At 31.0% G+C, this 14,598-nt stretch overlaps 1 protein-coding gene across 1 annotated transcript in view; it reads right to left on the bottom strand.

Moving 5' to 3' along the window:
• Positions 1–3,216: 3,216 nt before the first annotated feature.
• LOC143255315 (uncharacterized) overlaps positions 3,217–14,598 on the bottom strand; it is a 29,770-nt gene continuing 18,388 nt past the window's right edge. Inside the window, exons 7-9 of the mRNA XM_076510780.1 lie at positions 14,456–14,579; positions 13,960–14,065; positions 3,217–13,585 (exon numbers count right to left, since the gene is read on the bottom strand). Of these exons, the coding sequence (XP_076366895.1) occupies positions 12,109–13,585; positions 13,960–14,065; positions 14,456–14,579 (1,707 nt within the window). The 3' untranslated portion in view covers positions 3,217–12,108. The remainder of the gene's footprint in view (positions 13,586–13,959; positions 14,066–14,455; positions 14,580–14,598) is intronic.

Below are 14,598 nucleotides of genomic sequence, written 5' to 3'. Positions count from 1 at the left end.
TAAAGAATATTTTAAGAACTTCAACAGTCCATAGAATATCAAAGTTTCTCAAATTGTTCAAAATTCAGGCTATATATTAGCTGTTAGAATTGGAACAATACTTCTGCAAGAACATGTAGACAAGGTTTTCCATAATGTACATCAGTAAAAAGCTGCTGAAGAGTAAGGATTACTATTCTTTGATTGAATGAAAGTGTCTGGTCATCATATTTGCTGTGCAGAAATTCAAGAATTACCTCTACAGGAAGGAGTTTGTCATCCAGATGGTCCGTCAGTCTTTCACATACATTCAGAAATGCAAAACTGACTGTGCGAGGATCATAAGATGGGCACTGTGTCTCCAGAACTATTGGTTCTGTATTGAGGTCATGAAGGGAACTGCAAATTGTGGTGCAGACTTTATAAGTGGATTTTATATATGGTAAAAACATATTTAATTTTTTTTTCAAGAGGGTCTTATTGTTAGGTATACATAACTGTTTCAGTTTATTTTTAATGCTAGTGTTATGATTTAGATATTTTATATAGCACGCGTGTTAACTTTAATCTTTTTTCAGAAGAGATTGCTTATTGTAAATTTGTTTCTGTAACTGTTTACGATTCGTAGTTACGAATTGGTGATTTTTATGAAATTGCATCATGTTACTAAAACATTGTGAATTTTGCTCGTTGTTTTATTTGAGTATTATTGCATTATAATATCTTGTAGTTTTGGAACATTGTACACCTCTGTCGGAGTTATAAATACGTGATACTAGCTTAATGCGGATGCTAGCTCCAAATTGCGTCATTGTGAGTTTGACTATAGAGAGCATATAGTGCCAATTTTTGAAGTAAAAGTATCACATATTGTATTGTAACAATAGAGTAGGGTAGAAATAATTAATAATTTGTCTTGTCAAGTTGTGCTCTAAAGTAAATAAATCACCTTCTGTAAACTCTGAAGAAGAAAAGAATCATTGAAAGTTCTGGATAAAACTTTGGTAAACAACAATTATAGTGGTGATTTTAAAGTGAAATTATCACAAACTGTAGAGTAATGACAGAGAAAGAATAACTGTCCATCTTGTCAAATCGTGTTTTAAAGTATCTGAACCAGTCTATGTCAAAAAGAGACTGTTATTCAAAGCTCTGGATACAACTGTGACAATCAACAGTGTAACGAATATTTTATACACATTCCACTTTATTTAATATATGATTGCAAAACGAAGTGCACTGTGTGCTGTTTGTTTATTATTGAAATTTATCCGAATCATGTCAGAGACACCTACTGTAAATAATTCGGTCCATACATAAAACTTGTCATAGAGTATTCTGTTAAAAGTCTTTAGAAATGTTTTGTTAAAATAATAATTTTAGTGTATTTAATGTTTTGTATATTCCGATCTTACATGTTTTATTTAATTAGAAATTACAAGTAACATCCTGCTCTCTTTCGATGAGGCAAGGGTAGCTGACCATAGACGTTAATAATTATTTCTGGTGTCAACCACTCTCAACTAATGCTCCCACTCCCACACCCAGTTGTTGCCGTCTGATCTTTGTCTCGGCTTCAGTAACGCTTCAGTCATGTGACATATAAATCCAGCCAGTCAAGTTATTATCAAAGTTGAATTTTCCCCACGTTACTTAAAAACTACCTTGTAATATATCAAGAGTGATGTAGAGAAATTAATTATTTCTCAACATTTTGGGTTATTAACCTAAACACTTACTATGTCGTGTTGTAGTTCGTGAGTTCTAGAATACAGTACAAGTAACTCCAAATCTGCGAGACTATTCCCTTTATTCAGATTCATAGAATATTTTTGTTTAAATAAGAAGTGACTTTGACTACTTTAATTGTGAATAATCATGAAAATAATAGAATTAGGGAAATACAATAGAAGCGTTTTTATAGATGTTTTTACTGTACACTTATATATAATTTTTAACTTCAATAAGTTGTAGGTATGTATTGTCTACTAAAAACTGTAAATTAACTATTATTGTTTGAATGAATTCAGAACTTAGTTTTGTGTAAAACCAAATTATTTCTGGTGAGATGTGTCATGTTATTTATGTTAAGGTTCTATGACGGCAATTTTTCTAGCGGGATGTTTCATTTACGTTAGAATTCTGTCAGGGAAATCTTTCTGGTGAGATATATCGTGTTATTTACAGTAATGTTTCGTCATTAGACTTTATCCGAGAGATGTCTCATGTTAGTTATATCAAACATCTATCGTGTAGACTATTTCACGGATGTCTCATTTCATTTATGTAACATTTCTGCCATACGACTCTTTATTATCTTATGTCTCATAATATTTTAATTAAAGTTCTGTCATCGGAAGTTTTTGCGGTATATCTCTTGTTAGTTATGTAATATTTTTACATGTAGACTAGTTACGTCCAATTAACATCACGTAAACTCTTTAAGATAGATATTTCAGAACAGTTATTTCAAATTGATATAGCGTAGACTCGTTCAGAAAAATGTCTCACGTTAGTTACGTAAAAGTTCGGTCATCTAGACTCTTTCTTATACATATCGAATGTGAGTTATGTCAATATTCTATCACGGGATAATTCTGATTTCACAGTAAATAACTTAAATATGTCCTCAACAACTCAGTTGTTTTTGGTTATTAAGAATATTTTTGGCTTTTAAGTTAAACGTAAATATCCACCTGAAGTTTCTACCAACTCTACCGGTAATCTCTTAACCTGACTTTTAATTCGAATTTTATAAACAAATTAAGTACACTTTTACATTTAGGAAGTTCCCTTATATAAGATATTTTCGTTATCTGGAAGTACAATGAAAACAATATATAATTTATTTCCAGGTTTTAAAATGGACTGTTTAAACCTGACACATTAGATGTTTACTTACATATGGGCCATTTATTGTATAAACATAATATTTTCTGATACAGATGTTTGATTCTTTGATAAAGCAGAATATAGGTATAGGTTTTGGTTCTGTTTACATTTTTTTGAAAACGTTCAAGAGATAACTCATACTGACAACAAAAATGCACCAAATTGCTCTAATATCATGATAAAACATGTACTAATTATTATATTTTGTGACTAAATTAGAAGGTTAATACATACCTGTCAACAGTTATTTGTAATCTATGTGTAAAAATTAGAAACATTGGTAATCCAAACATGTACTGTGGTGTGAATTGTAAAATGTAAAACAAATTATATTTTGAACATCATTACAACCTTTATTTCACACATATTGTACAATTTACAACTCATATATATGCAGAAAGAAAAAGAAGGTCGACTCCTTGTAAATTTAAATAATAATTTGATCATATATGAATAAAGATTAAGCGATAGTCAAACATGGGCCAGAATAAGCTAATACTGAGACGTGCGTAATTTTCTCAGCGTAACATATTTATTTAGGTAATAATTTAAAATTAAAATAAAAGCTATCACACACTTTTACCGTTATTTAACTGACAGACAATGTCATACGATAACACGACTGCCAGTATGTATAAAAATATCGCGTTAAAGATTCATACATATAATTCTATAATAGCAGCGTTATTTATAGGTATTGGTTATTTCGTTCTGGTTATCATGTAATAAGTCATCATTATATTAATTGTGAAATAAACATAAATCCTGAGATATATTACCAAATAATAAGTATTTTAATAAACACTGTGACAGGTTTTATAACCTTCTTGTATCGTGCTTATTTAAATTCAAAGATCACCCGTTTAGATCGCGCTGTTTTACACTATATCTGTAATGAGCTAGCACTTTCCACAAACGCTATCAAAAGTATGGCATATATACCATTGTTCCTCTTAAAAACAAATAAAAATTCAGCATTTTTAAACAAGTGTGCTAATTTGAGTTCTTGGCAATTAAATGATGGCTTATTAAAAATATAACAAAGAGCAGTCTAACGTGTTAAAACATTTAATAATACTCCAGTCACAACATATTTAAGAAACAATATAAACAATGCTGGAAAAAATTATAACACCTACATTGTTAACATAGTAAATTCCCACCTTCTTATTTAATATCATTGTTGAATTACAATACCTAAAATATGTTAACTTTTGATTACTTTGTTTATTTTCGATTTTTAGTTATAATTACAATGAGAAAATGATAAGATGTAACCATTACTCATAAATAACCTATTCATATAATAAGATATTATAGGGTACATATGATACTGTTATTTTGAAACAAACTGTTGAAACCCAAAGAGATTGTTTAACTCTTTCCTACACCGTTAATACAACAAACACCCACAGCATCCAAAAATACCCATTATGAGTTTTATTTTACGGTTATGCATTGGATGTTTTCTATCCCGAATAATCGGAAAATTTCGTAAACATATTTTGCAATACCCTATGCTAACGCCTTCTTCCACCATTGGCCCAACGGAATGTCTGCAGACTACCACGGCTAAATACCGCGTTTCGATACCTGTGAGGGGGCATGGCACAGATAGTCCTTTCTGTAACTTCGTGCCTAATTCCACCCAAAATTTAGCAATTTCTTTTTTCATTTTATAAAATGTATATTGTAGCTGTATTGTGAAAGTTAAAACATTTATTTTCTAAGAGCGTGAAATTAATGAAAGCTTTAACAATTTAAGAAATACAACAAATGTTTCAAAGTGATAAAAAGCCTGTTGGCTAGATGCTTTTACTTAAGTATTTATCTAACTTAGATACCACTAAGATAACTAAAATCCCAGTATGTCTTACCTTAAGTTTAGTTACGCAATGGCACAATTTTGATTAAAAACAGGGTTTAGATACCCGAACATGGCAGAGTACACACCGTACATTGTGTAGCTTTCTGCTTAATTTCAAACAAACAAACAAACCCTTAAAATTAACTTGATAGGAATATTAAAAAGCTGGTATTTTAATGCAAGAACCCATTATCATATTTTATCAATAATGTCAACTGATGCTAACATAAGCCTCTCAGTAGCACAGCGGTATGCAAACCGGATTTCGATATCCGTCCGTGGTGAGCAGAGCACAGATAACCCAATTGTTAAGACGTGTTTTAAAGTTAACATTTTAATTTTAATTAATAAATATAAATTATATACAGCAAGAAAAATAAACAAATACGCCGAGTGCTTACGAAAAACAGACCTGTAATATTCGGGATGCTCTAAAGGAGGAAGGTGTGTCTTTCTAAAGCGCTTGCATTACATAGAAATAACAAAACATAACATTACGTTTAATCCCAAACTATGAAATTTTTTTATTATTTTCAGGAATACCAGAATAGCCACCTTTTCGTAGATTTCAGAAATGAAACAAAAAGGAAAAATTCATAGATATAATTTGGTAATGTTAAAACTTTCTATTATTATTTTAAATTTATATAATACAACTATTTTGTAATACATTTTTAGAAGAAGTTTTTTTATGATTATATTGTTAAATATTTTAATAAAAATAAAACATTTTTATACAGTAGTGCTATCCGTATCTGTTCGTTTATGAACCCAGACCTAAAGTTAATAACAGAGTTGTAGAAATATTAGTTTAAATCACACAAAAAACATGGATTCACATGTTACATTTAATTTAGTTTTCGATACTTGTATTATTTTGAATACAATTTATAATTGAACAGACACCTAAATGCCAGACATAATAATTAAATAAAAGCTTTTATAAACCTCTTATCAATCACTACATATACGTTATAGTTATTATTATACACTTTTGACACATTCCTAAATCACCAGAACATTTATTCTTCACTAAAGATTCTACAGAATAATTAAAACAACATTTAACCTTAGATAACTTGATATATTTAACAGCAACTGTTTGGCACAAATCTGCACATATTAGTGAAATCAAAATTCATAATAAACCTGTACTTCACAGTCTTTCAACATTACATATGATACAAATAACGTATTTATAAGTTTACATACACTAATCACAGGCGAAAATAAGTGAAGTTATAAAATTGAAATTCGAGTTTTATATGAAAAGAAATCATCTACCTTTCTAACAACACACAATTTGTACAAAGTTATTTATGTAATTAACACTGTACACACTTCCACTTCCTCCAGTTTCTCAGAGTATAACATACTCAACTGATTCCAAATAACAATTTATCAATTTTTTAATACTTTATAATTAAAAACCCATCATATTTTTAAAACAAAATTAGAAACGTATGTCCACGATCAAAATAAAATATCTATGACTTTTTCTCATCAATGTTCCTAACCAGTGGTTAAAATATCCTTAGATAATAAACATCAAGTAACTGTAGATTAATATATATACAAGTATACGAAACTAGCCCAGCAGTTCTAAATTAGTAAATATTGTTTAAAAAATTCAAAAAAAAAGTGCGAAGTTGGAGCTACGTGATAAAAAATCATCAAACGTAACAATTTTCCATGGAAAACTGGTATTTCATTTTTGGAAGGGGAAAGCTTTGTTTTTGTTTTAACTGAATAGCTTGCATTAGTGCTTTAAAATATAATAAAATGCTGAAAATACTTAACAAACAAATATTACAGCAATCACTAATGTATGATTTTAAAAAGAGATCCATTATTATAATTTTGTTTTTTGTAATAAAGCTGTTTAAATTTTGTTTTCATTGACGTTTAATTTAACATCAACCTGTTAGTCCTATTTAATTACCACTAGTAAAACTCACAAGTATAAAAGACGCTAAAAACATCATATTTTCATCGTCTGGCTCTTTAGAAACTTCTCTTACACGACTGTAAGTGCACGTTCTTAGTGGTAAAATATTTACTTGAGATCTAAAATTTCTAAAAACGTTTGTTTTAGTCTTATATAACACAATTATACGAAAAGAGAAGCGAACCAGTAACTCCTAACCCGCTTATTCACTCTAAAAATCTGCATATACCAAGCTAAGCATAACCTGACAGCAAAAGAATTAAAATTTTTGTATAAATATAACCTTCTAGACTAAACGTTGCGTACCTTTGTTAAAAACTGACACTGTTTTATACGTTGATCATATTTATCCATTACTTGGTCTAAATAAAGAAATGATTCATTTCCATTTCAGAGGCCAAATCGTTGATCGCTCTTATATATCAGTTCTAACTTTATTATTCTGCTTTTATATATGCCCTTATTGTTGAACTATAAACACCGGCTTTGCAAGCGTTGCTATGTGCATTACTGTTTTTTGTGTTGTTTTTTTTTTGTACGAGACTCAGACATAAACAGGTATGTATGCACAAAGGAATTATATAAATATACGAGTCGAAACAATTTGAGTAAAAATGGAATTAAAAAAGTTAATCAGACCTTATGTAATCATTAAAACGCAGTGCGCCACCTGAAAAGGAATAGTTTATTGTCGCCCTAGTCTTTCGAGAGATGAGTAGATAGCTGTACAAAAATTAAATGTCATAAGTAGGAGAAACTATTCACACATGTTGTGATAGGTTATGTATCTGTTTTTCTGCCTTAATCTTGATTAATAAAAATTATAATCAGACTAACCCACATATTTCTGCATCATAAAGAACTCCCGCTATCAGTTCTTTGTAATCTTTAGAACTCGATTTTTATAACAAGTAAATGAAGCAACATGAATTCTTTAAGTCTTATGTTATCATTACCGCTAGAATAACTATAAAATCATGACTAAAAATCTCCAGAAAAATGGTTTCCCCAAACCAGATGGTAGTGTAAATAGTTAAACAGAAGTTTAACCATAAGAGTCTTACATTTAACTCATTGTACACAACACACATCGCGGGACAGACTGCTATTAAACGATTTTAGGCTTAGAGTTTAGATTTGATGAGGCCAAATCAGCACTATTCCTATTATTTGATTAACAGAGCCCCCATCCCTAGTGGCACAGTACGATGTTTGCCGATTTGTACTACTAGCAATTAGGATTCGATACTCGTGGTGGCAGAGAACAGATAGTCTTTGTTGTAGTTTGTACATAATAGCAAAACAAATATGAAATTTCATTAATAGCTTTAGTTGCTCCTCTAAAACTAACTATAAACAAAAATACTGCGATATATTTCTGTTCATTCTTCTCCTCTACACGTTATTACTGATCAAGAAAAACGATGGTAGGAAAGACTGCAAGACTTGGAAAACTAATGTTAAAAAGTATTCTTTTTTTTCACATACATGGCATTCGCTTTGAGGTAGAACGAAAATACCCTCAAAGAGAACAGGTAAACTGGAAAACACGTGAGTTTTCTTCAATTTTGATATTTTGGTTTAAATCTTATAAACTACTATATTACAATAACAAACGAAATGCAATTTTTGTTCTTTTAATCCCGGTTTTATTGATGAATAGAATTCCCTTTATTCGCATTTCCCGTTCATTGTTTGCTTTTGAGAGGATTTTAAATTGCAAAGACAAACAGGGAACTTCGTATAAAAGGAAAGTTTGCTGATCAATAAATACACTAGGAATGATTCATCAAAGCAGTACAGCTTCTCTTTTATAAATCTATGCCACGCTGTAACTTACTTTTAACATTTAGATTATAAAATATATCTCATTTGTTTGTGATCTCATTTATAACAGTATTTATTAGTCGCGGAATAGCGACTCATGAAATGGCTCTCAGCTGTTTATTGTTGTTTTTCAGGTACGAACGTTTAGTCCATAGCTTCATCATCTCTTTATCGATTTGAGATCTGTTTACAGTTTTGAGCTCAGGACTTTAGATTGACGTATTTGATCACGTCCAAGGTCTCATAAATTAATTTACTTTAATCATGCATGAAATAATTGTAGTGTGAGGATAGGCTGGTAGAGATCCTGTGAGTAATATAATCGAATCGGGTATACACGTGCCCCACGTTTGTTTGGTATTGCTAGCGCACAAAAATATAATTACTCCCCAGTAGCACAGAGTTATGTCTGAGCATTCCCACCCCTAGAAAAAGGATTTCGAAAGCCATAATGGGCAGAGCACAGATAATCTATTGTGTAACTTTGTGCTTAATTCCAAAATAGTCACCCAAACTTTTAGCTAATAAAAATAGAAGAAAAGGTCTCAGATTAATTTAATCTTGTCTTAAAAAAAGTTCAAGTACAGCGGCTATTGAAGATTCCCTCTTGCTATATGTAAAAACAGAACTTTAACAATCATATAAAAACTCATTATTTAATATCTAGTATTAAAAAGCCGAGAAAAAGGATTTATGAACCAACTACATTCGTTTATAAATGCTCACATGAGCAGCTAACACTAAGATAAAGGTCTAAAAATATCTTTTTTTTATAGACTTTTCAGTGGTAATTTCGAAGCATTTTCCATCTTCTGCTGTGAAGTTAACACGTTTGTCTTCGTAATATTATACTAACTTAACAATTAATGTTAAATATTTAGGTGAAAAAGGCGATAGAGAAAAAAAGACTCCAAAAACTGAACCCAGAGCCTCTGGCTAACAAGGCCAGTGCTCAAACCCTGAACTACAACGCAACGTTATATGACGGTCATATTTATAGTGAAAGTGAATGGGACGGTTTGTACTCTTGGTTAACTCGATGGTAGATCACTAGCTTTGTTAGCCAAGAGTCCTGCGCCCGAGATATGTTTTCAATTATCGGCTATTTCACTTAAATATTTATGACCATCATCTACTTTTGAACAATATTTTTTCTTAGATTCGTCACGAGATATAATAGTTAAATAAATGTCTAGCATTATTTCTGGCTATCTTCCAGAACCCTTATTTACATTACACCTAAGATTTTGAGTAACTCTGAACATAAGATCCAGTTTCTATATCGTTGTCATAATTTTATTTATTTTTTTATGATTTGTAAGTGGGCTTATTACAAAAAGAACAATAACTTTGTTACAATATTGCTTCTTAAATTAAAAATATCTAAAAAATAATAAAAAATTAGAATTAATTTCTTATGGAGAAATGTTACTGTAAATGATTGATAAACAGGTCATTTTAAAACATTACAAAAGTTTTAACTAGTTAATGTGCAAAAATTGTTGTGTATTGAAAGCAATATTATATATTTTATTTACTCGAAGGTGCTTTGAGCACAATATCAATTTGTAAGTTTATTTACAAACCCTCTAAATAAAGATAAAACGGTCATGTGACTTGTAACAGTACTAAATAAAATCTATAAAACTAGTTTACAAGTTAGCTTATTACATGTAATTTCACAGGCAAGTCCTCTCGATATGCCACAAAGTGGATTAGGATTTACCCTTCCGAGCTTTTTGAGCCAAATATAGAAACTGGATTATCTTTAAATGTATTGAAAGAGCATACTAGAATAATTAAACTAAGAGCAATAAGAGAATAAAACATTTATATAAAATAGCCTGTTTACTAAAAAAATCAAGCTACGATTTAAATTAACCTTTTTCGGCGTGAATTTGCTACTAAACAATTAGTGACTAAGGAAAATAAACAATTCAAGAATGATTAGCCTTACTTTATTATTAGCTAATTTATTCCAGATCGATCATCAAGCATTTCTAGTCCGTAGCAAGAATACTGCACAAAAGTATTATTTAGAACTTTTTAAAATATAAGGCGGATTTATTTACTTTACCTTTACAATCGTGTTAAATGTGCAGCTAAAACTAGGCTACAGGTTTACTTCACGGTGCTGTAAAGGCCTTCTCGAGTGTGTGCATGTAGTTATGGTCGAAGATTTTCCTCTTAGAAGATCGATTTAAAGCACTGCATTGCGTATGTGTCTCTTCTGAGTTACGTACAACTTTCGAGACTTTTATAGTATGTTATGTATTGTTATGATAATTTCAAAAACTAATTATTGGTAAGAAATCAATCTATACTAAACTCACAAGCTTGTCTACAGCATTCGTTATACTAAAAAGAAAAGGTATTAAAATTACAGATCATTTAGTTGTCTTATAAGATAAGATTATTAACTAATTTCATATTACAAGCAATATTAATCAAATAATTTTCCTGTAACATACGTTTACACATGAGTGGTAAATGTATGAAAGCCTTTGAAACCTTGTATTTGTTCTTAATGATCCGCATGGCCCTATTCTCTTTCAACTATTTACCATTTTTCTTCTTCGGTGTATGAAATATTGCCTTCTTTAAAAATGTATACATCCAGGTCATGTTATATATCTGTAGGTATTCCAGATTGAAAAACGTTTACAAAACTCTCAGTGTTTGTAAACTCATAGAAACAAAATCGAAATTGTAAGCTACTATTTTTTTATCATTTCTGGCACTTCCCTGTTCCACAAAACGTTTTAAAGTTGCGAAAGTGGATCGTTTTCAAAGTAAGCTTGAGAAAATATCACACGATAAATGTAAACTAAAAAAATTCGGATAAGACTATGAGATTGCGTTTTCTCTTTCATGATGTAGTTAATCCTTATTAAATGAAAACTTAAAAAATCTTTTGTTGACGACATTATATATCTTGTATGGTAAATAAGCGATAACATTTTGGTTTTTTAATCTTAGAACTTAATGCACGACGATTTAGCATTATTGTTCAATAAGATATTACGAAGAATGTAGAAACGTATAGAAAAAATATTTCTTTTTATCTCATCAGAAAGGAGTCATAGAAACATACAGACAGCTATGACTGATAGTCAGTGACAGTTGTTAATGCAGAAAAAAGGCGAAAAATACCTAAATTATTACGCAAAATATTAATAGTTTCCCAAAATCTTTGAAAATAAAGAATTCTAATCTTAGTTCTTCAAGGAAAGTTTCTATAATGAATAATTCAGGTAGTGCAGTGGAAGTTTTTACTGTCACTGGTTGAATTTTTATCATCTTTAAACTACTGAGTAAAAAACGTCGGTATTACTGCTCTAGAATAAACATACCACATATTTATAGTATATATATAATTTCTTTACACAGTGACTTAGACGTTTCTGTATAACATACTATAGTGTACTGGGACGTCATATCATATTATGTTCAACGTGTCTATATACTAAAAACACATGCGTAAATAAAACTGTATCTGCACATCACTATAGCTAATGGAAACACGCTCATATGTGAAATATACATACCTCCTTTAACAATAAAATTTGTGCAAGCCAGTGTAAGTCCACATATCCTAAGATCGGCGAAGACATGGTGTAACATTTCGTGAAGATTTCTTTTGTTGTCTAGTGGTTGTTCGAGGCCCATTCTGTATTGGGATAAAAGATTTTCGAGCTAGGTGATTTTTAGGCCCAGAGGTTCCTAAATCGTTCTTCATAGTTGGCGAATTACTCGAGTTTGATGGACTAGAATTAAGATTCCTACCTGCAGCTTTTCTTACGTTAGGTTTCCTACTAGGAGAACTAGGTGCAGAAATAGTATTTCCTTGTTTGATATAAACATTTAAAGATTCATTTGGTGTTGCCACTTGCTTAACTGTAGGAGGTTTCCGCCAATGCGGTTTGTTAACAGCTGATTTTACAAGAGGTTCCCTATGTCCTTTAGAAGCTATTTCTTTGGGAGAATTCGATATATCATGTGGAAGCTGTTGGATAGAATCGTTTTGAGAAGAAGAGTGGGGGTGCAGATGTGTCGATAATTCTGTTCCTCTTTTTGACGTAACCGTTTGTTTTGGCATTCCTGCAACAAATTTGGACTTTCCACGATTGTTACTGGTCAGTGGGGGTGACGATGTTATAGATCGTTTGGATACAGTTATAGTATGAGCCTTGTCAAGGTTTCTGGGTGTTGATGTCAGTTCTTCCCATTTTCTTTTTAATTTTTCAAAACACTTCACCTTGTCATTGTTCTTTTCATTTTGACTGTCACAGCTGATTAAGCATCTTCCTGCAAAATCCTGCACAGTTTTCTGTTCCACTCTAATGTTGCGAACAAAAACGTCTTTACTTTGGATTATATTATTAGAGTTTTTGCCAACGTTTCTATTTTTCAACTTCTGACCTTCTCCTTCAAGTACTTCTGTTGAGGGAAAAGCAAGATCAACTGCTTTCTCAAACCGCTCTTTTATAAGATTCGAATTCAACGTTGCAGGTGAAATTATTACAGAACTTATATCAATATCACAAACTCTTTTATTTAGCTGCAGTTCGACATTCGATACTTCAAAGTCACTTTTATTATCGAATTTCTTCTGTTGTTCGAGGTTTTTAACACTTAGAGATTCTTTATTGTTGCTTTGTAATGAAGTTTTGTTCTTTGTCATCTCTTCCTCACGCTCACTAGTTTTACTAGTTTGCTTTAATGTTGGTGCATTTGCTTCCTCATGCAAAACACATTTATGACCAATAGGATATGAAAATGGAATCTTACCTACAATCGGTTTCTTGATTGGTGGCAGAGGTTTTTGTTCCGCATTTGGTGTTGACACTGTAATCTCATCATCCGCGCAAAAAATATCCCTCTTTGTCACATTCAAATCTAGTGAGAAGGGTAGAGTGGAAAGAGGTCTAAGTGTGATCAAAACTTCCTCGCACAAGTTGGTAGCTAACGGAGAAGCCAGAAGACTAAGTAACGCATCAGGCTGATAATGTTGACGAATTAGAGGCTCGCATGAAGTCAGATGTAGAAACCACCAATCAATGATCCCTAGACTGCAAAGAAACTCACTGTCCATTATCTAAAAAGCTACAGATGGATTAAGAGAATTTAGACACTAAAATTCGTTTCACAATAATTAAAGAAATCACATTCTGATTCCCAATGTAGACATAACAAGCTGAATAGTGAAAATAAACAGAATATCTGAATAAAAAAACCTCTAAAAACTTGTATAGATATTCTTATATTACCGATGATCGATTAATAAGAAAATATTAAAATTTTATGTCTGTGTAAAATATACAGTACGTAAACATTAACATTACTGAAAAGTTAATAACGTTATATACAACACAATAAAACTGGTTAAGTTGAAGTTTCTTTCTTTAAATATAAATATTTAAAAATAATTGTCCAGTAGTCTTACTTGAGTAGCCCAAGGACAAACATGTAGAATTTACAAGTATTCCCAACTAAGCAATTTTTTCCTGCAATGTACTTCACCAGGTCTTGAAGTTCTTTTGTTGGATGACCTAATGAAATATATATATATACATACGTAAACACAGCTAAGATGATTTATAATAGATAATAAAATCATTCGTCTTGTTATTTAGAAAGCTATAACTTTAACTTGTTCACAGACTCTTACTCCATTGTGTGAATACATGTATGCTTAATACTTGTTTCCTAACCTTACTAGGAATGTTAATCCGTTTTTCTGTAGTAATACATGTCATTCGCTTGTTAAACCAAATGTCAATTTCTACTCCTCTCTGCGCATTCATCTTGTAAATACAAACATTTTAAATTCAGTATAGTCTTAAATATAATACTAAAAGTAGTAAACTTACTGAGTGAAAAGTAAGTTACTAAAGTAATGATTTAATCACTTTTGAGCATATTTTAAAGTTTCAACTCACCGAAGCAGGAGGACGCTTCTGCCACTTTCCATGGTGAATAAGTGACTAAACTGGGATCAACGTCAGAAGAGAGTAGTCCGTTTGCTAAGACGCTGTAGACGGCTGGGCATAAGTACTTTAAGACCTTCGCAGTAAAAAACAAC

The sequence above is a fragment of the Tachypleus tridentatus genome, chromosome 7 (assembly GCF_004210375.1).
Source record: "Tachypleus tridentatus isolate NWPU-2018 chromosome 7, ASM421037v1, whole genome shotgun sequence".
Lineage (NCBI taxonomy): Eukaryota > Metazoa > Arthropoda > Merostomata > Xiphosura > Limulidae > Tachypleus > Tachypleus tridentatus.
This window is presented reverse-complemented; position numbering and strand designations above follow the sequence as displayed.